Source organism: Chrysemys picta, chromosome 2 (genome assembly GCF_011386835.1).
Source record: "Chrysemys picta bellii isolate R12L10 chromosome 2, ASM1138683v2, whole genome shotgun sequence".
NCBI classification, from domain to species: Eukaryota; Metazoa; Chordata; order Testudines; family Emydidae; genus Chrysemys; species Chrysemys picta.
This window is the reverse complement of record NC_088792.1, coordinates 246,263,668-246,284,302: the sequence shown is the minus strand read 5'-3', so window position 1 is coordinate 246,284,302 and position 20,635 is coordinate 246,263,668. Positions and strand designations below refer to the sequence as shown.

The window sequence follows — 20,635 nt, the reverse complement described above, 5'->3', positions numbered from 1 at the left end:
CAGATGCATGGAGTGAAAAATACAGTAAGCAATATATATATTACAACACATGAAAAGATGGGAGTTGCCTTACCAAGTGGAGGGTCAGTGCTAAGGAGGCCAATTCAATCAAGATGAAGTGGCCTATTCCCTATTGCATATACAGTCTCTAGCATCTGCAGACAGAAGCAATAGTGCAAAGAAAATGGCACATCCAAATGACTATGTGTAAACTGTGTGCATCAATAAACAGAGGCCACATTTTGAAAGCCTGGCCCAAGATTTCTATGTTTGGTTATTTGGAGGTAGAAAGAAATATTTATCAAGAGAGTTTTCTTGCAACCCATGAGGAAGCAGATCCTCTGGATATAGTGCAACTTTTCTATATCCTTAGTAAGATTTAATACATTATGAGGCTAGAGAAGGCACCATACATCATTACAGAGTGTTTAGTACAAAGTGTAAAACCTGTTAAGTATTGAAATAATGAGGACATTTTTCACTTTCCACTTGTAAATTCCCATGTTTCAATTTATTTCCATATAAATGTATTGTTGCATAGGCTAATACAAAAAATTACAAACAAAAAAAATCCCCGTTAAACGTATTGTACAACATATGGGAATGTGCAGATTATGTGATCTTTACTAAAAATCCATCTTAATGATGAAAGCACCATTTAACATCCAGACTGGAACTGCACTCATTCATTTATTTATGAGAGAGCACTTTCTGTAGAGAGGGAAGTATGCTTCCCTGCATAGGAGTGCATTATTTTCAAGGCATACGGTATGTTCACCAATTCATTAATTTATTTTGGTAACCAGTAAATGTCAAACAATATCCGTACACACTATTGACACATTAAGGTTTTCATTAAACAATGAAGATACCTTTCCTCATTACATTATATATTTATAGCATATAGAGCTGTCAAATAAATTACGGCAAAGCAGCTAAAGCCAGACCTTGTGACACTTGAATCATAGAATCAGGGCAAATAACCTTTAAAATGAAAGATATATGATGAAAATTAAGGCCATTTAATTTGCATAAATATAATGTTAACAATCTTCCCCTTATTACATATTTTATGCCTAATTTATAATTGTCACCATGTTTGTTTCTTAACACTGGTTTTGAATTCTATTTTTTTTAATCTTCACTTGCTTTGTTTTGGAATGAATGAAATGCTAACACTTTAAGAAGTAGAAGCTGATACCTGTATTTTAAGTAGGTGTTGAAGGACACATTCTAAGAGGGGAAAATCATAATTCAAATTATGGGGATTTGGAATTAATGCCTAAAAAAGGAGACAGCAAAATGTCAAATAAATATAAGAGCTCTGAAAATACTGACCTCCTCTTGAAAACAAATACAAGTCAATGCCCTCCTATAAAGTGCCACATACCCAAACTCTAAATACTGTACTACTGATTTTCATAAGCTACATGAAGTCTAAGTTTACTGCTTTGAGACTTGGGAGTGCAAAGTTGAGCATCTAAATTAATATTTAGACAACTAAATAAGTGACCTTATTTTAAAGGTGCTTAGCACCCAGAGCCCCCACTTGCTTAATTTTTATATGCCTCCTTTACTTGTTTAATAGTAAAGATGAAGCAGCAGAATACGGACCCTGGACTTCAGAAAAGCAGACTTTGACTCCCTCAGGGAACAGATGGGCAGGATCCCCTGGGAGAATAACATGAAGGGCAAAGGGGTCCAGGAGAGCTGGCTGTATTTTAAAGAATCCTTATTGAGGTTGCAGGAACAAACCATCCCGATGTGTAGAAAGAATAGTAAATATGGCAGGCGACCAGCTTGGCTAAACAGTGAAATCCTTGCTGATCTTAAACACAAAAAAGAAGCTTACAAGAAGTGGAAGATTGGACAAATGACCAGGGAGGAGTATAAAAATATTGCTCAGGCGTGCAGGAGTGAAATCAGGAAGGCCAAATCACACTTGGAGTTGCAGTTAGCAAGAGATGTTAAGAGTAACAAGAAGGGTTTCTTCAGGTATGTTAGTAACAAGAAGAAAATCAAGGAAAGTGTGGGCCCCTTACTGAATGAGGGAGGCAACCTAGTGACCGAGGATGTGGAAAAAGCTAATGTACTCAATGATTTTTTTGCCTCTGTCTTCACGCACAAGGTCAGCTCCCAGATTGCTGCACTGGGCAGTACAGCATGGGGAGAAGGTGACCAACCCTCTGTGGAGAAAGAAGTGGTTCGGGACTATTTAGAAAAACTGGACGTGCACAAGTCCATGGGGCCGGATGCGCTGCATCCGAGGGTGCTAAAGGAGTTGGCGGGTGAGATTGCAGAGCCATTAGCCATTATTTTTGAAAACTCATGGCGATCGGGGGAGGTCCCAGATGACTGGAAAAAGGCTAATGTAGTGCCCATCTTTAAAAAAGGGAAGAAGGAGGATCCGGGGAACTACAGGCCAGTCAGCCTCACCTCGGTCCCTGGAAAAATCATGGAGCAGGTCCTCAAGGAATCAATTATGAAACATTTAGAGGAGAGGAAAGTGATCAGGAACAGTCAGCATGGATTCACGAAGGGGAAGTCGTGCCTGACTAACCTAATTGCCTTCTATGATGAGATAACTGGCTCTGTGGATGAGGGGAAAGCAGTGGATGTGTTATTCCTTGACTTTAGCAAAGCTTTTGATACGGTCTCCCACAGTATTCTTGCCGCCAAGTTAAAGAAGTATGGGCTGGATGAATGGACTGTAAGGTGGATAGAAAGCTGGCTAGATCGTCGGGCTCAACGGGTAGTGATCAATGGCTCCATGTCTAGTTGGCAGCCGGTTTCAAGCGGAGTGCCCCAAGGGTCGGTCCTGGGGCCGGTTTTGTTTAATATCTTTATTAATGATCTCGAGGATGGTGTGGACTGCACTCTCAGCAAGTTTGCAGATGACACTAAACTAGGAGGCGTGGTAGATACACTAGAGGGTAGGGATCGGATACAGAGGGACCTAGACAAATTAGAGGATTGGGCCGAAAAAAACCTGATGAGGTTCAACAAGGACAAGTGCAGAGTCCTGCACTTAGGACGGAAGAATCCCATGCACTGCTACAGACTAGGGACCGAATGGCTAGGTAGCAGTTCTGCAGAAAAGGACCTAGGGGTCACAGTGGACGAGAAGCTGGATATGAGTCAACAGTGTGCTCTTGTTGCCAAGAAGGCTAACGGCATTTTGGGCTGTATAAGTAGGGGCATTGCCAGCAGATCGAGGAACGTGATCGTTCCCCTTTATTCGACATTGGTGAGGCCTCATCTGGAATACTGTGTCCAGTTTTGGGCCCCACACTACAAGAAGGATGTGGACAAATTGGAAAGAGTCCAGCGGAGGGCAACAAAAATGATTAGGGGTCTGGAGCACATGACTTATGAGGAGAGGCTAAGGGAACTGGGATTGTTTAGTCTCCAGAAGAGAAGAATGAGGGGGGATTTGATAGCAGCCTTCAACTACCTGAAGGGGGGTTCCAAAGAGGATGGAGCTCGGCTGTTCTCAGTGGTGGCAGATGACAACAAGGAGCAATGGTCTCAAGTTGCAGTGGGGGAGGTCCAGGTTGGATATCAGGAAAAACTATTTCACTAGGAGGGTGGTGAAACACTGGAATGCGTTACCTAGGGAGGTGGTGGAGTCTCCTTCCTTGGAGGTTTTTAAGGCCCGGCTTGACAAAGCCCTGGCTGGGATGATTTAGCTGGGAATTGGTCCTGCTTTGAGCAGGGGGTTGGACTAGATGACCTCTTGAGGTCCCTTCCAACTCTGATATTCTATGATTCTATGATTCTCCTAGCCTGTTGACCCCAGCCCCCTTTGAAATGCCTTTGAATGGGAATTGAGGGAATTCAGCACCTCGCAGGATAATGTCTTCACTGAGACTGCAGGACAAACTCATTTATCCAAACCTCACTTATCTAAAAACCCTATTACTTAATACAGTGGCAGGTCCCCAGGTGTTTCAGGGGTGTTCAGATAAGGCTAGAATATGGAAAAGTGACTGTCTGGCTCAATAGGCACAATAACTAAGTCCCTTCATTCTACTGGATGAAATTCACCCATGTGCAGTGGGCCAGCACAAGGCCAATAGACCACTAAAAGTTAGTAAATAGTGTATAGACTTTGTATTGACCCTCTGAATAGGGGTGAATTTCAGCTGAATAACTTTGGGGAAGCTAGTTTGCAGTCTTGTACTGAAGTTTATGAGCACTTATGTCTCAGTTCTGCTGCATCCTGCCAGCTGGCCTTAGGGAAGACAGAGATAATCTATAATAAAGGAAAGTGTTGTGCAGGTTTCCTTTGAGGATGAGGACTGATATGTCAGACACAGAGTTATCACTTTGTGAAAAGTGTTCACCTACATGTGATATGGTGTTTTTGTCTTTTATCATTTTCCTGTGTGAGTTCATTCAAGAGAGTAGTGATTGTCTGGTTTCACCTACACAGTTGTTATTAGGGTTTTTAGGGCACTGGTTGAGGTACACCATGTTGTGATATGCACGTGTAGAACCCCTGAATCCTAAAAGGTGTGTTGATCATTGTAGCAGTGGAGATATGCCTGCAGGTTTTGCAACTGTTGTTCTGGCAAGGTTTGGCACCACTTTGAGTTGATGTGTCCTGGTCTGTGGGCAGCTTACTTCTGATGATGAGCTTGGAGAGGTTAGGGGGGTTGTTTGCAGGCCAGAAGAGGGGGGTTCAAGAAAGATTTCCTTCAGGATGAGGTCCCCATTGAATGTGGGTCATAGTTGTTAAAAGACAAATGATAAAAGACGAAAACACCCCATCACCTGTGGGTGAACATTTTTCACAAAGTGATCACTCAATACATGACCTATCAGTCCTCATCCTCAAAGGAAACCTGCACAACACTTTCAAAAGATGAGCTGGGAGCCTAAATTCATAACTTTGCTAGACATTAAAAATCATGGTCTTAATAAAGGCACTGGATTTATGGCTTATTACAACAATGTGTAACCCACTAATCCCCTTTATATCCTATGACTACAGGGGTGCTAATGGGCCACTTCACCTTGAATGGTCCCTTAAAATATGTGCAAATCACTTATGTTAAGCTATCTGTTCAATCTTGTATTTAGCTCTGACACTCTGGGCATGTCTACACAGCAATTAAAACCCTGAGGCTGGCCCATGCCAGCTGACTCAGGGTTGTGAGCTTGGGTTAAGGATCCCAGAGCCTGGGTTGCAGCCCAAGCCCAAACGTCTACACTGCAATTAACAGCCCCTTAGCCCAAGCCCCACGAGCCCAAGTCATCTGGTATGGGCCAGCTGCAGGTGTCTAACTACAGTGACATACCCTCTGGGTATCTTTCCCAGACTTGAAGAAGAGCTCTGTGTAGCTCAAAAGCTTTTCTTTCACCAACAGAAGTTGGTCCAATAAAGGAATTACCTCACTCACATTGTCTCTCTAATATCCTGGGACCAACACAGCTACAACAAGACTGCATACACTAAGGCATTACCTTAGTCTCACTGAAAATAATGAAATGGAAACTATTTTGAAAGAGGGTAGTTCTGTGCTGAATTCTCTGTAGTAGAATGTTATTCATTAGCACCTGTTGTAAGAGGATCTTTTAGTTATGAAGAATAACAAGGAGAAATGACCATTAATCCTACCAAATGTTTTCAAATGAAGCTTATGCAGAAAATTTCAGTGAGTTTTAACAATAAGGGAAGTTTGAGGCACATTTTTTGTTCCATTATTAAGGTACTTCAACACAAAAAATGTTCTGATGCCGAGTGCTGAATTTCTTAAATAACCCTCTTTTTTAATTATCTTCTAAGTTAAACTCATTAATTGATTTATTTTAAAGTTATCAGAAAATGCACTCTGTAGTAGAATAAATGCTGTAGTTTTGGGGAGGAAATGCTGCATCTTTCATAGATAAAGAAGGGGATCAACCTCTTGCTTATGTGCAAAACTTAACTATAGAACTTCAAGTGGTGCTTCCACAATTAAGGGTACATTTAATAATAGTTTACAAAGGGTTAATAAATTATTAATAGCTGTTTTAGCAAATGATTAATCAATTGTTACAGACTGTTATAGAGTTCAACAAGGCAACATGTTGCTTGCAACCATCTAGAACACTGATCTTACAACTACCTGTAGAACATACTATCCATGCCTGTAACATGCTTTTAACATTTATTAATCAACCCTTTACAAATCATTTATAAATGCAACCATAACAAAGTCTGACTAAGAAACTTCTGAGCATCTGCAAGGCAGTGAGGGAAACAACTCTAGGATTCTCCTACATCCTGTGAAATACAGAATTATACACCTCCATTCCCCAAAATCTTTATTAATCAGGTGAAGGGACAGAACAAACATGAGGGAAAAGCCATCCATGGCATAGACATGCAGAGGGTCAGGAACCAGTGATACTCCCTAGCCTCCTGCAATACACACATCTGCTGGAGATAACTGGTTGGGATTGGTGTAGCAGGGAAAGTCTAGCCAGACTCTGCTGCCAGGAACTGGCTGCCTGGACTTTGATCTTGCCTGTTTCCTTCCATCTGAACAGGGCAGCCTGACACTACCATTCTCTCTGCTTTGCCAAAATGACTCTTAGAAGTCATGTGTCCTGCTCACTTTCCTTTCACCCTCCCTATCCCTTTAAGTCGGTGGGGGAAGGAATCCACAGCTCAGAGTGAGGCTGGGAGAGTGTTGTGGGGAATATATGCTCTCCCATTTCCTCTTGCTTTCTGTTTTTTAAGTAGGCTCATGCTGGGCTATATAACTTACTGGACCCTCACATTTTACTGCAGTTGTTTCACAGATCAACAAATACCACACGATACCTATAACCGTAAACAGCATTATCCAACATATTTCAAGATACATATTTGAACTGTGGTTTCTTGGACCCTTTTACATAAGCACATTTGTCTTTCATTCTGTGTGTATCACAGATACATAAATACATAGCAGCACTGTATGTTGTAAATGTTTTTGGAATAATCTTATTCTGTATTGCACATTGTTTTCAGTTGTAATGTGACTTGTGTGTTATGGTCTTGACTGTCACAGCTGCTTACAACAATCTATAACATATTGCAAATTTTAATGAAACTCAAGTCAGACCTCAAACTAGTAGAGCAACTTTGGGCTGATTGAAACAAGAAACCATTCTGGCAAAAATGTTGTCGTTTTCCCCGTTTTTTAAGTAAATTTTAAAAATTTGATGAAAAATTATGTTAAAATCTCAAACCTTTTGTGATGAAACTCAGAGCCAGCACAAATCTCAAACCTAGTTCTCTGACAGGTTCATAAACCTTTTCGTGTGCCTCTTCTGAGGTTTGAGTGACTAGTCCCCCAATGGGGCTACCTTTCCCTCGACATGAGATGTCTACCCCTTGAGGTCCTGTGACCATCCATACCTGTTGCCCTCTTCTTCCCTTCTCCTTCCCCGCTTCCCCTGGTTGTCACTATGCTGCGTATCATAGCCATTTGGAACATGGAGAGAGAACTCAGATGATTCTGGTCCAGAAGGACAGATCCTAACAAGCAGTAGCACTTGAACTAAAAGAGAATTTCCTTTAACGGTTAACAGGTTAGCACCAATAACAAACAGTGGAGCAGCTGTGATTCCATCCAGTAAAGGAGCAATCGTATACATACACACTATCCAGCACATTACAATATAAATGAACTACCTGAAAATTAAATAGTGGGCGCTGTCTCTGTGATATGGAACCAATAATCTCTTGGGAGAGACTTCAGTACTTCTGACTAAACAGCAAATCAGTAAAGTGTAAATAAAGCATTGAAGGTACCTCAGACTAGCTACAAAGAGTCATCTTGCCTTATTTTGCAATGCTTTGGGGACTTAATTTAATGACACTAACATTTACCTTTAGAAAGAAGGAACTAGATAACACATAGCTATCAGTGCACTCTAGTAATCACTTCATTTTTTAATCAGAAGGTTAATAATAAATTAGGCCAATTTCTCAATTTTACAGAGGGACAGATTACGCTGTACACTGCCCCACTCCAGCACACACTGATTTACTCTGGTAAATCTGACCCAGAATTTACAAGGCCAAACTTTCAAATTGCTGTCCCAAAAATGTTCATGCATCTGCTTCTATGTACAAGACCCACCTTTACATGTGCAACTGGGCAGCTGAACACATCATTATCCCACCTGCATAGTGGATAATTGCTCATTTGCCCACTAAAATATATGTCCTGCATGTGCAATTTTAGGCCTATTTTTGAAAATCTGTTCCATGCTATGATGTTTTGGCTAGATCCTCAAGTGGTGTAAATTTGTGCAGTTCCATTAAAGTCAATGGAGCTATGTGGATTTATACAAATTGAGAGTGTGGCCCATAATATTCTTGGGCCTGAGATTGTGTTTTGAGCCAGAGTCACATACGTATGCAGACTCCACACGCATCAGTGAGGATCAAACCTGGGACCTTTAGAACCAAAAGTAAAAGCCTCTTCTTCCACTTGAACTAACAAACTCCTCTGGTTTAACAAAACAGCAAGCTGTAATAGTCACTGGCACCGGTCTCTGGAGGGAGACATGATAACATGTACTAAGCCAGTATATTCTTTGCACACCCAAAACTCCCATTGGGCATTAAATAGTATACAAGGATTAAGTGTGCAAGAAATGCAGGACTGGGTTAAGTGCACAGGGTTATACAATATGATGTTGCTATTGCATGTGTTTGATTTTAAGAAGAAAAGGATTAAAGCAGATATTCGAAACAAATTTGGGTTTTGTATATGGTATGCTGCATATACCGCACCAGTCACTACAGATCATTTGCAAAAGTTCATAATGTCTTACTCTTCCATGCACAAAACTATAGTTGTGTGTTACAAATTAAGTTACTATAGAATGAGCTAAAACAATATAAATCACTGTAATAAAATGTTGATATCCCATGTCTGCTTTCTAATATTTTGTATCTAAACGTGTACAAAAATACTATATATATATCCACAATAGAACAATCCATTGTATGAACACTCTCTCAGCAGCGGTAGCTGAAGAGAAATCTTTGGCAGCACTGATGTCTATTAAACATATTTGGCATACAAAATACTACCTACGTGAGCTCATGAAAAAAGATGTAAGGAAAAGCAATGCCGTAGTTCATTCTGTATGTTAGCAGATCAAAATAGCCAGCCTGCGTCATGTAGACTTCACACTTCACTGTGATCACTGAGTTTGCTGAAATTCTAAAATTGAAGAAACAGAAAGGTTCACCTTATTATCATGTATTACCAAATTATCATCCACATTGTGAGTGCATAGCACATGAAACAGTAGGAAAGCAAGTACCTAATTTAAAAATCTACATCGAGCACTGCAAAGAGAGATAAATCCAAAGGCTATCCAGCTCATCCTCGTTATAAACAAAACAACGGATAAGCCACAAGCCTCTTGGCATCATTAATGAAATTCAGACAGTATGACGTTACCGCTGGAAACCAGATATATGTGGAAGAGCCTTGATATTTCAGAATGATAGAGTTTGATGTGGGAGGTAACCATTATGCCAGTCTGTCCACCTCCCTAGCAGGGCAAGACTATTCTCTCCTGCAGAGGCTCAAGCGTAAAATAGAACACCACAGATACTTTCCATCAGTAGGAGCTCCTTCTACTCCATTACCAGTGGTGTCTTCCTCATCTCCCCTCCCCCCATACTACTTCTCTGCCAGAGAACTGTCCCAAGATTCCCAAGATCTCTTTCCTGAGTGGTAACAGCTAATTTAGATCCCATCATTTTGTATGTATTGTTGGGATTATGTTTTCCAATGTACATTACTTTGCATTTTTCAACAGTGAATTTCATCTGCCATTTTGTTGCCGAATCATGCAGTTTTGTAAGATTCCTTTGTAACTCTTCTTAGTTAGCTTTGGACTTAAACATCTTCAGTAATTTTATATCATCTGCAAACTCTGCCACCTCATTGTTTATCCCTTTTTCCAGATCATTTATTAATATGTTGAACAGATCTGGTCCCAGTGCAGATCCTTGGTGGACCCAAATGTGAAAACTGACCTTTTATTCATACCCTTTTCCCTCTATCTTTTAACCAGTCCTGATCCATGAGAGGACCTTCCCTCTTATCCCGTGACAGCTTACTCTGCTTAAGAACCTTTGCTAAGGGACCCTGTCAAAGGCTCTGACTGCCGGAAGCTGGGACTGGACAACAGGGAATGGATCACTCGATAACTGCCCTGTTCTGCTCATTACCTCTGAAGCATGTGGCACTGACCATTGCCAGAAGACAGGATACTGAGATAGATGGACCATTGTTCTGACCCAGTATAGCTATTCTTATGTTCTTATAACACTCCTATTAAATGCAAAACCTGACAAAATAACAAGTAATTGTCCCAGTCAGCAACATTGAGGTCCATCATTTTTTGCCCCCCAGTTCCCTACTTCACTAAGACTTGTAGTCCTAAATATAAAATGGTGTGAAAACAATGAACTGGGCATAATTCTCTCATTCTGTAATCCACAACACTAATATCACCAATGCACCTTAATGGGGTGGATCAATGAAGAGGGATTTTGTTGGTGGAGGAGAGAGAGGAGGCATTTATAACCTAAGTAGCAGAATGTGCCTGTTTATAGCAACAGAGAAATACTCAGACCCTTGACTAGTTTAATCTTTCTTGGAGAGAGCTCTAAATAGACTTCTTGCCATCTCTGTATTGCTGAGTCAAGCTATGGGAAAGCACATTGTTTACAGTGTACACAGTTAAAAAGGCATTACAACGAAAAAGGTTTCTACTGTTTACATTATGAGCATAGAGCAGGTTTTATACTTCTTTTAACAAGGAATACAAAAACTGTTTTTTACCAAATAAAAACTGGTTCAAGCTTCAACCTTTGTTTCCTGAACCAAGCCTCCCTCACGCACCCACATAGCTCTCTCTGCTGCCTTTCAAGAATCATCTGTTCTCTCATCTGCAGACTCTCACCAAAATGCCTTCCTTCCCTAGGGTTCCCCCTTTCATCTTTTCCCCCCATCCTTTTAAATTCAAGCTGAGGAACTCAGTAGCACCTGTGTAACTCTATTTTGGTGTAACCTAGACTGTATTATGCACCAGAGCATAGAGGCATCAGAACCTAAGCCAAAAAGCTACCAAGATCCATAAATCATCACTAAAGGAAGGGGAGGGACTGGTGTGAAGACAGAATCAGATAACTGAAGTCTAGAGGTTGGAACACCAGCCAGTGCTCATTTGTAAAAATTAAATATTAATAATGGGAGTGAGTTGTTTGGTGGGGGAGAGTGGGTAGAAAGGTAGGTTTGTGTCCAAAGGACTCACTGGATGTATGGGACTTCCACACTGCAGCAAATTTTTATAAGCACCCAAACCAAGCCTTTGAACCTTTTGGATGTCACCTACCACCGCTTTAAAACTCACCCTGTTTAAATGAATGGCACCAATTGCAGAGGAAACAGATTCAAAGAAGATAGGATTTTCAGATCCTAGATTTCCACTGTACTGCATTGCTTTTACCAAGGACGCTGTGATAAGACACATACACGAACATTAAAAAGATAATGTGAACATTTAAAGTACTATTAAAATTTGTCTGTGGCCTGATACTTGCCTTTACAATGTGCTAGTAACACATCGATACTTCTGTTTTTAAAATCCATGTAAATCTAAAGGAGTGACAACAATAAAGATTTTACAAAACTGTTTGAGGCATTGACTGTGAATAAAATGCTCAAAATAATTTAGATATTCAAAACAAAACAAGGAACATGCTGTAATGGATTCAAGTTTTACCAAAAACTGACACCAGAGGGAGCCATTCTATAATATAAACAATACAAAGTTATTGGTACAGTAATTTCCCCAGTATGGCATGACACTGTTAAATACAACAGAAGAACAGTCCTTCATTTCCTTTTAGGATTAATCCAGCTATTCATTTATATGTTCAGTAGCTTTATTCTCGTTTGGAAATTTCCATGAAATTGGATCTGTTCTACAGCCACCCGTATCCATTCTACATTACAATTGGGCAGCTTGGAAGCTACAACCAGAACTTGATGGATCAAGGATTGGCAGGTCAGACTAAAGAGCAAAAGTTATTCAGAGCCAGCTTGTGCCATCCTAATTTAGTCGTTACCCAGTAAATATCTTCCACTAAATTCAATCCCAACAGCACCAACAGGAATTAGCTTTTGGAAAGTAATTTCTGAACTACTGTATATAGCTGAATGATCACTATTATCATTAGATTTATTATTTTTACTGTAGTAGCACAAAGGGGCCCCATTCCTGGGCCAGAACTCCACCGTTCTCAGTGCTGTTCTAACACAGATGTGAACAAAATGTAGTGATCACTAAAACCTAACTCCAATGGATTAGCTAGAAAGTATATTTTCACATAAATAAAAGCCAAAAGTCTAAGGGCCAAGTTTAGGCTTCTTGTGAGTATATGCCACTCCACTGAAGTCAATGCAACTGACTAACTTCAGTCTGATATTGGCCCTAAATCTGCTTTAGATGAAAAAAGAAGGGGCTTGGGGGAGCGATTGCAGAAGATCTGGCCCCAAACCATTAAACATTAATTTTCAATGTAAGCACTAGTCAGTTTAAATATCAAATCTACGACCACCTTTCTCACACAAGGAATCCTATTGGATCTACTTGCGTGAGTGAGGAGAACATGGCTTTGGCTCCAGTTCTGTATATATAAAATGTATATAAATACCTGAAGAAGCACAGAGACTCCGGTATAGTCAAAGAAAGTCAGTCCACTGCAGTCTAATATTAAAGCACATCTCTCGTTGGGGCATGGCTGTAATGACAGCTCACCTATACATGTGACAGAAATACTGTTAAGTGTGAAATGCCTATTGGAATCTCCATAGGAATAAGGAATATTGACATTTCTCTGAAAATAAATGGAAAATACCATGTTGCAAAACTTTCTGTTGTATAGTGAAAAAATATCAAGCAAGGGAATAGCTTAGTTCAGGTACACAGTAGAAAAATTGGTGTGAAGCAGTATCAGTGGGATAATGGGATGAAATTAAGAAAGGGGGAGATTAGGCTGGATATCAGGGAATGTCTTGTCAGTGAGAAATATTAGGCAGTCGAATAGTCTCCCTAGGGAAATGGGGGAAGCCTCTTTGGTCATAAATTGCAAAACTAGCCTGGTGAATGTTCTAACAGATGTAGGGAATGAGCCTATGGTGGCAAGGAGATGGACTGGATCATTAATAGTTCTTGTCCACTGAAATAAGAATGATTAGCATTTACATAGCATTGTACATATTCAAAGCAACAAATAAACATTAATCAGTCTGTGCTTAAGGCCCCAGGCCAGCCAAGCCTTTTAGCAAATGCCTGAATTTAACCCTATTCAGTACAGCTACACGGATAAAAAAGCCCCGGCTGGCCCAGCTGACTTGGGCTCATGGAGCTAAGGCTTCAGGGCTAAAAATTGTTGTGCTTGGACATTTGAGCTTGGACTACAGCCTGAGCTCTGGGATCTTCCACCTTGGCAGGGCCTCAGAGCCCGAGCACCATGAGCCCGAGTCAGCTGACCTGGGCCAGTCATGTCTCTGCTGCAGGGCTTTTAGCCCTGTGTAGACATACCCTGAGGGTCCCATTGGAATCAAATGGATGACACACATATTTAGAACTAAGGACATATTTAACTGCTTCGTTGGATTGGGGATAAGACCAAGTATTTTAGGGATTTCGTAATGGGGAAAAGTAGGAGACAAAATGTATTTATTGATGCCATACTGTGAAAAAATGTTAACTTTAAAGTTAATTACCACAAGATACAAAGCACTCCAGAAAAGATGGGAGCTTGAATATAAAGATGTGTAAAGTTAAAAGGTTGTGACAGAATAGATAAAGAGATTTAAAATTCTTCAGGGGACTTAAGAGTTCCAGCATGGTGTGGATTTATATTGGCACTAATTCCATCCTGTGAGTAATCTAAAACCCAGAGGTAATCAAAGCCAAGAATGCCTTATTGCTATGGCAGCATCCTCTACAGCTACTTACGCCAGAACTGAACTTAGCTCAGGGTGTGTGATGTGGAACAAAGTTAAGGTTTATTTTTTATTTATTAAACCAATCCCATGCCAGACATTATAAACATGTTTATATAGCGCTAGACTGGGTCTTAGGCTCCGGGCCTACACAAGGGAGTGAAGGCGGAAGAATAAGTAAGAATTCCTCAGCTTTCCACCCTTGTATGGGCCATCCAGATTTTGGGTCTGGGCATACAGCACATACTTACTCCCTTTCAGAGTAAGTGGGGAGGCGATGGGTGTGGAAGGCAAGGCTGGATCCTTGGTTTCATTTTCTTCCCCTGTTCACTAGCTAGCACAACTAAGTAGGCACAGTGATGTCACAGTTTGCTGCTGGTATAGGCCAATGGTAATTTACTACTCCCCTAGAGCAAAAAGGGATCAGTGGAAGAACTGAGACAGTGATAATGTGTCTTCCTTCCAGTGCTACTCTTGGAGTGATGCTCAGAGTCTAAAATCAAAATGTAGTCCATAGGTTACTGGTATAACCACAAACATCCACAACTATATTCAAGACCAGGGGTAGGCAACCTATGGCACGTGTGCCAAAGGTGGCACATGAGCTGATTTTCAGTGGCACTCACACTGCCTGGGTCCTGGCCACCGGTCGGGGGGGAGGGAGAGAAGCTCTGCATTTTAATTTAATTTTAAATGAAGCTTCTTAAACATTTTAAAAACCTTATTTACTTTACATACCACAATAGTTTAGTATCAGAGAGGTAGCCGTGTTAGTCTGGACATGCGTCTGATGAAGTGGGTATTCACCCACGAAAGCTCATGCTCCCATACGTTTGTTAGTCTATAAGGTGCCACAGGGCTCTTTGTCGCTTTTCACAATAGTTCAGTTATATATTATAGACTTATAGAAAGAGACCTTCTAAAAATGTTAAAATGTATTACTGGCACGCGAAATCTTAAATTAGAGTGAATAAATAAAGACTCGGCACACCACTTCTGAAAGGTTGCCGACCCCTGTTCCAGACATATCTCTTTTGAAGAACCTCGGGACTATTTGTTGGTGCTTATTCTCGTGCTGCTAGAAAATCTGCTACTATGTTGGTTTCTAGAAGTGGAAGTCCACCTTTTCTTCTCTTTCTCATTCAAATGAACCCAAATGAAATTCACTGCTGTGCAGAGATTGAGCACTAGGTCTATGCACCACTTAAATCCTCACACCAGGGCTTAAGTGTGATCTAAGAAGTACATAGGTCTTATGCTAGCTGTCAGCATGGATACAAATTTTACACACGGTGAAGAATCAGTTCAGCCAAATGAAATCTGCACTTCACACTGGTTGACGTTTCTGAGCTTTTAGGGAAATGCTGATACAATACTTTATAGTCTTTACTAGAAGTTCTTACGTTGCTGTTCTTTACAGCTATAGCCATGCACTCAGTTGCCCCAAATAAAAGAATCTAATGCAATATAAACATCATAAACATAGATAATAAAGGTTAATAGTTAATAACAGTCAGATAATAGCCCAAATTCAAGTTTTCCTCTATAGCCTGAATGGTAACAAGCTTTTTACAAGAGATGTAATAGCTGAACTCCTTCCATGCTTGAGGTCACCCATATAAAGAAGAGCCTGCAATTTTGCTTAGCCTGTATGAATGTATGCACTATGTTCTGACATTTTATGAGGTGTGGCATGAGAGGGGTTTATGCATTTAAGTCTTAAATAAAAACAAACCTTTAGTTTGTTCCATATGCTGAAGTAAGGTACCACTGTTAATTTCAATCTCCATTTTCTTTGCTTTTATTGTAAATGGCTTTAATGGTTTTAACATGGTTTTAATCCTTTTGTACTTTTCAGTCTTGTACTAACTAAGGCTCCAATCCTGCAGTGAACTCTGAGTAGGCACAAGGGGCCCACCTGATGCAGATCTTGTTGCATGATCAGGGTATGCAGCTGGGTTTATTTCCTCATTTTATCAGCAAACACTGTACATTTGATTTTTGAGTTTCAGTTGAGAGAATAGGCGCCAACTTTCTGATTTCCTGAGGGGTGCTTCCCACTCTCTGTCCCACGGCTTGCCCCCACCCCACCCCTTTCCCCGAGCACGCCCAGAACTGGTGCCTCCCTATGTTGGGGTGGCACGATCTAAAGGGGAGGTCACATGTTTCCACCCCCCACTCCGTGCCCCCACGGCATGTTCTGCCGCTCTCCCTGGCAGGAGGGAGCCCAGGCGGGGAGCAGGAGGGAGCTGCTTCTAATGTCGGCCCCTCCCAGTTGCTGCTCTGCAGCCTGGCAGCTGCCTGAGAGAGCCTGGTTGGGAAAGAGGTGGTTTCCACTCTCTGCCTGGGCTCGGCTGCTGGGGACCATGGCTGAGTGAGCAAGAAATGTGCTGGGGGGAGGAGGACTCCATCTCGTTCGCCCCCGGTCCCCAAGCATGGGCAGGGAGTGGAAGCTGCCTCCTCCCCAGCCAGGCTTTCTCAGGAGCCGTCAGCCTGCCATGCTGCAGAGCAGCGTCCCAGTGGCCAGAAGTGGCTGGTCCTGCCCCTTCCACTCCCTGGCATGTGGGGAAGTCCCCCTGCCGTTGTCCAGCCCTGCCTCTCCCCACCTCTTCCAGCTCCCACCCCCGCTTCTCCCCCTTCCTCCCAGCACATCGGGCACACCGCTGAACAGCTGATCCTCGCGGGGCAGGAGGTGCTTGGAGGAGGGGGAAGAGCTGATCGGTGGGGCCTCCCGCCGGAAAGGGGGAGGAGCGGCCCACCAGTGAGGGCTGAGCACCTACCATTTTTTTCCATGGGTGCTCCAGCCCAGGAGCACCCCTGGAGTCGGCGCCTATGGTTGAGAGGCTGAAGTAATTCAAGTCTCTAGATCAAATCTGGACCAGAGCAGTAATAATTTAAATCACCCTGTGACTGGATTCGTGGAACCCTGTGATGGGTTCATGGAATTCTTCTGAAATGAACTGGCAGTTACTGAGTATAGCTACACTGGATCAGAAGTGTGACTGCAGCACACAGACATACCCCAGCTTGCTTTCATCTAGCCAGCTTGAATCACAATAGCAGTGAACCCGCAGCAGTACAGGCGGCAGCACAGGCTAGCCTCTCGAGCACATAGTCAGGTCTCCAGGCCGGCTCTTACAGGCCATGCTGTCACAGCCTCACTGCTCTTGTTATTCCAGCTAGCTAGATCAAAGTTAGCTCAGGTATGACTACACGTGCTGCAGTCACACCTCAGAGTCCTGTCTAGAGAAGAGATATCTCTGCTGGATCCCTTACTGGCAATCTCAGAAAGGAGCTCAAGAACTAAGTGGGTGTAGAACTAAATGGGTGTTCTCATCTCTACAAGGGGGCCCTCCAGATCAAAATTAAGGAAGATTGACAGGGTATTGTGGGGAAAATGGCACTGTTAGTGCTCATGCAATGTTAGTTCATTAATGACTTGGATTATGGAGTAGAGAGGATGCTTATAAAATCTGCAGGTGACACCAAGCTGGAAGGGGTTGGAAGCTCTTTGAAGCAAGTCAAAATGGCTTGACAAATTGGAGAATTGGTCTGAATTTGACAGGATGAAATTCAATAAAGACAAGTACAAAGTACTTCCCTTATGAAGGAAAATCAAATGCACAACTACAAAATGGGGAATAACTGGCTCGGTGGTAGTACTGCTGAAAAAGATCTGGGGGTTATAGTGGATCACAAACGGAATATGAGTCATCAATGTGTGCAGCTGCAAAAAAGGTTAATAGATTCCGGGGTGTATTAACAGGAGTGTTGTATGTAAGACACCGGAGGTATATGTCCCATTCTGCTTGGCTCTGGTGAGGCCCCAGCTTGAGCACTGTGTCCAGTTCTGAGCACCACAATTTAGGCAAGATGTGGACAAACTGGAAAGAGTCCAGAGGAGAGCAACAATAATGATAAAAAGGTTTAGAAAAACCTGTCCTATGAGGAAAGGTTAAAAAAGCCCAATCATGTTTATTCTTGAGAAAAGAAGACTGAGGGGGACCTGATAAGTCTTCCAATATGTTAAGGGCTGTTATTAAGAGGATGGTGATCAATTGTCCTCCATACCCACTGAAGGGAGGACAAGAAGCAATGGGCTTAATCTGCAGCAAGGGAGATTTAGGTTAGATATTAAGAAAAAATCTTTCTAACTATAAGGGTAGTTAAGCTCTGAAATAGTCTTCCAAAGGTGGTTGTGGAGTCCCCATCATTGGAAGCTCTTAAAAACCAAGTTGGACAAACACTTGCCAGGGCTCGTCTAGATTGACTTGATCCTGCCACAGTGCAGGGGGCTGGATTTGATGATCTCTTAAGGTCCCTTACTGCCATGATTCTGTGCTTCACTTGGTGTGTGTCCATGGCATGAAAATTCATTTACAAATAAATGGGAAAATTTGGAACCATCTGACACACTTGAAACCCCCTCTTACTTTCAACTTGTATCTTACTCACCATGACAATTTCCATTGGATACTGGATTGAGCAACGTGTTCTGTTCACACTGAAACAAAAGCAATGAACAATATAAGTACTCGAGGGGAAAGGTCTCATGCCTCCTTTGTCAATTTCCTTATTGAGAAACAGAATTAAGAGTCCAGAAAAAATATCAAAATTGTCTTTCTGTGACTCAATGTTGTGGATCCATTGTATTTGTGGACTAAAGGAAGCATTTCCCAGTTATCTCAACCTGTTTAGTATTGCAGCTGGCTTTCACCTTCTGAGCCAACCACCAACCTGAATCTGGGTTCAGCAGATGTATTTTTTTAATGACTCTTCAAAGGATGCTAAACAGGGCTGGTGAAAAGACAGGAAAATAATTTTTTGAAAAATTTCAGTATTTCAAAGTTGTTTCCATTTCACAGGGTTCAAAATGGACTATCTTCTGTAAAATTATCTGCAATATTTTCAATTCAATTCTTACTGAAACCATTTTCTAAATTCTTCATTTACCAAAAATACGCTTTATTTACTAAAAAGAGTTTTAGATCAACAAAAATGGTTGATAATACTTTTGATAGATATATATAACATTTATGATAAATATTTCAGCAAAAATATCAGAAACTTTCACAAACATGGAAAAAATCAATGTTGCTAATTGTTTGCAAAAAGTTTTCTCTTTTGAAAAAAAGGCCAATTTTCTACAAAAAACTGCAAAAAATGTCAGCTAGTTCCAGTGTTAAGCTCTTTCTAGTACAGAGAAAAGACTAAATCCCTGCACCAAAGAACCTCTAAACTAATTTCAGATACAAATCAAATGCATTTCTTTCAACCTAGGTACTTATATGGCTCCTCTCACTATAGTTTTGTAGTACCTTCCCAGTAATGAAAGAAAAAGCGTCAGCAACAGTAACACTCTCTCGCTCCCCTAAAACTGGAATAGATATAAGTGGGTAAATTGGAATAGCAGGGTGCCTTTCGTGACACTCCCTAGAACCATAGTTATATGCATTTATTTTTTTAAATACTCTATTTATTTTCCCCAAAAATATTAGCAGTGCAGAAAATTAAACAGAGTTATTACTTTAGGACCTGATTCTCAACAGTTTTACCAACCTAACTCCCTATTGATTCCAAATGAGTTGTTCCTGATTTACAGTAGCACGGGAGGAGAATTGGAAACTGAGAGTTCAATTTCCAGAGATGTTGAGCACCTGCAGCAGCCACTGACTACAGCTGAAGATTTCTTTGGAAAATCAGGCCTTTAAATCCTGATCCAAAGTTCACTAAAATTAATGGAAGGCATCCTGTGGACTTTGGATCGGCGCATTAGCATCTTTCACTGAATCACATAAACAAATATATTAGAGATATTCTTTCAAAATAATAGGAAAAACTAAATATATTTAGCAACAGAGGGTCCTGTGGCACCTTTGAGACTAACAGAAGTACTGGGAGCATAAGCTTTCGTGGGTAAGAACCTCACTTCTTCAGATGCAGAAGGCTTGCATCTGAAGAAGTGAGGTTCTTACCCACGAAAGCTTATGCTCCCAGTACTTCTGTTAGTCTCAAAGGTGCCACAGGACCCTCTGTTGCTTTTTACAGATTCAGACTAACACGGCTACCCCTCTGATAAATATATTTAATCTCCTGAAGTTTAGATTCGAACTTTATTCCACGGTAAACAACTAATTTATAGTATAGTCTGATTTTTCTACTGCATTATCTAATTAAATGCTGTGAAATCTTCTGATGGAATGCACAAGAGAAATGCAAGTAAGTCTCATCATTACTAATGCATGCAGTATAACCTACCTTGTTTAGATCATCATGTGGCTGGGTGCTTGCACTATCCTTCTGGATTATCCTTATTAGGTCATGATGGAACTTCTTGGCATTCAGAAATACTAGTGGGTTGTTCACTGAAACTATCTTTACCTGTTGTAAAGATTCCTTTGGGATGAAATAAACAAAAGACTTAGTACCTTAAGATTTAAAAAAGGGAAATTTCTTTAAAAACCCTACATAATACCAAACAACAATCCTGTGAGAAAATTCTGAGTTACCATGGTGCTTTAACAGATTACTAATTTGATCAGTCTTCACACATGATTCTATCTTAAATTGAGGAGGAAATATAAGTAAAATTAAAGGAGTATTTAAAG

General features: G+C 41.1%; 1 protein-coding gene across 2 annotated transcripts in view; it reads right to left on the bottom strand.

Moving 5' to 3' along the window:
* Positions 1-474: 474 nt before the first annotated feature.
* Positions 475-20,635, bottom strand: part of SLC26A7 (solute carrier family 26 member 7) — a 140,394-nt gene continuing 120,233 nt past the window's right edge. For both annotated transcript variants that reach the window (XM_008168321.4, XM_065585889.1), the window contains exons 14-19: positions 20,286-20,423; positions 18,483-18,531; positions 12,731-12,834; positions 11,615-11,669; positions 11,425-11,528; positions 475-9,215 (exon numbers count right to left, since the gene is read on the bottom strand). In XM_008168321.4, the coding sequence (XP_008166543.1) occupies positions 9,180-9,215; positions 11,425-11,528; positions 11,615-11,669; positions 12,731-12,834; positions 18,483-18,531; positions 20,286-20,423 (486 nt within the window). In that variant the 3' untranslated portion in view covers positions 475-9,179. The remainder of the gene's footprint in view (positions 9,216-11,424; positions 11,529-11,614; positions 11,670-12,730; positions 12,835-18,482; positions 18,532-20,285; positions 20,424-20,635) is intronic.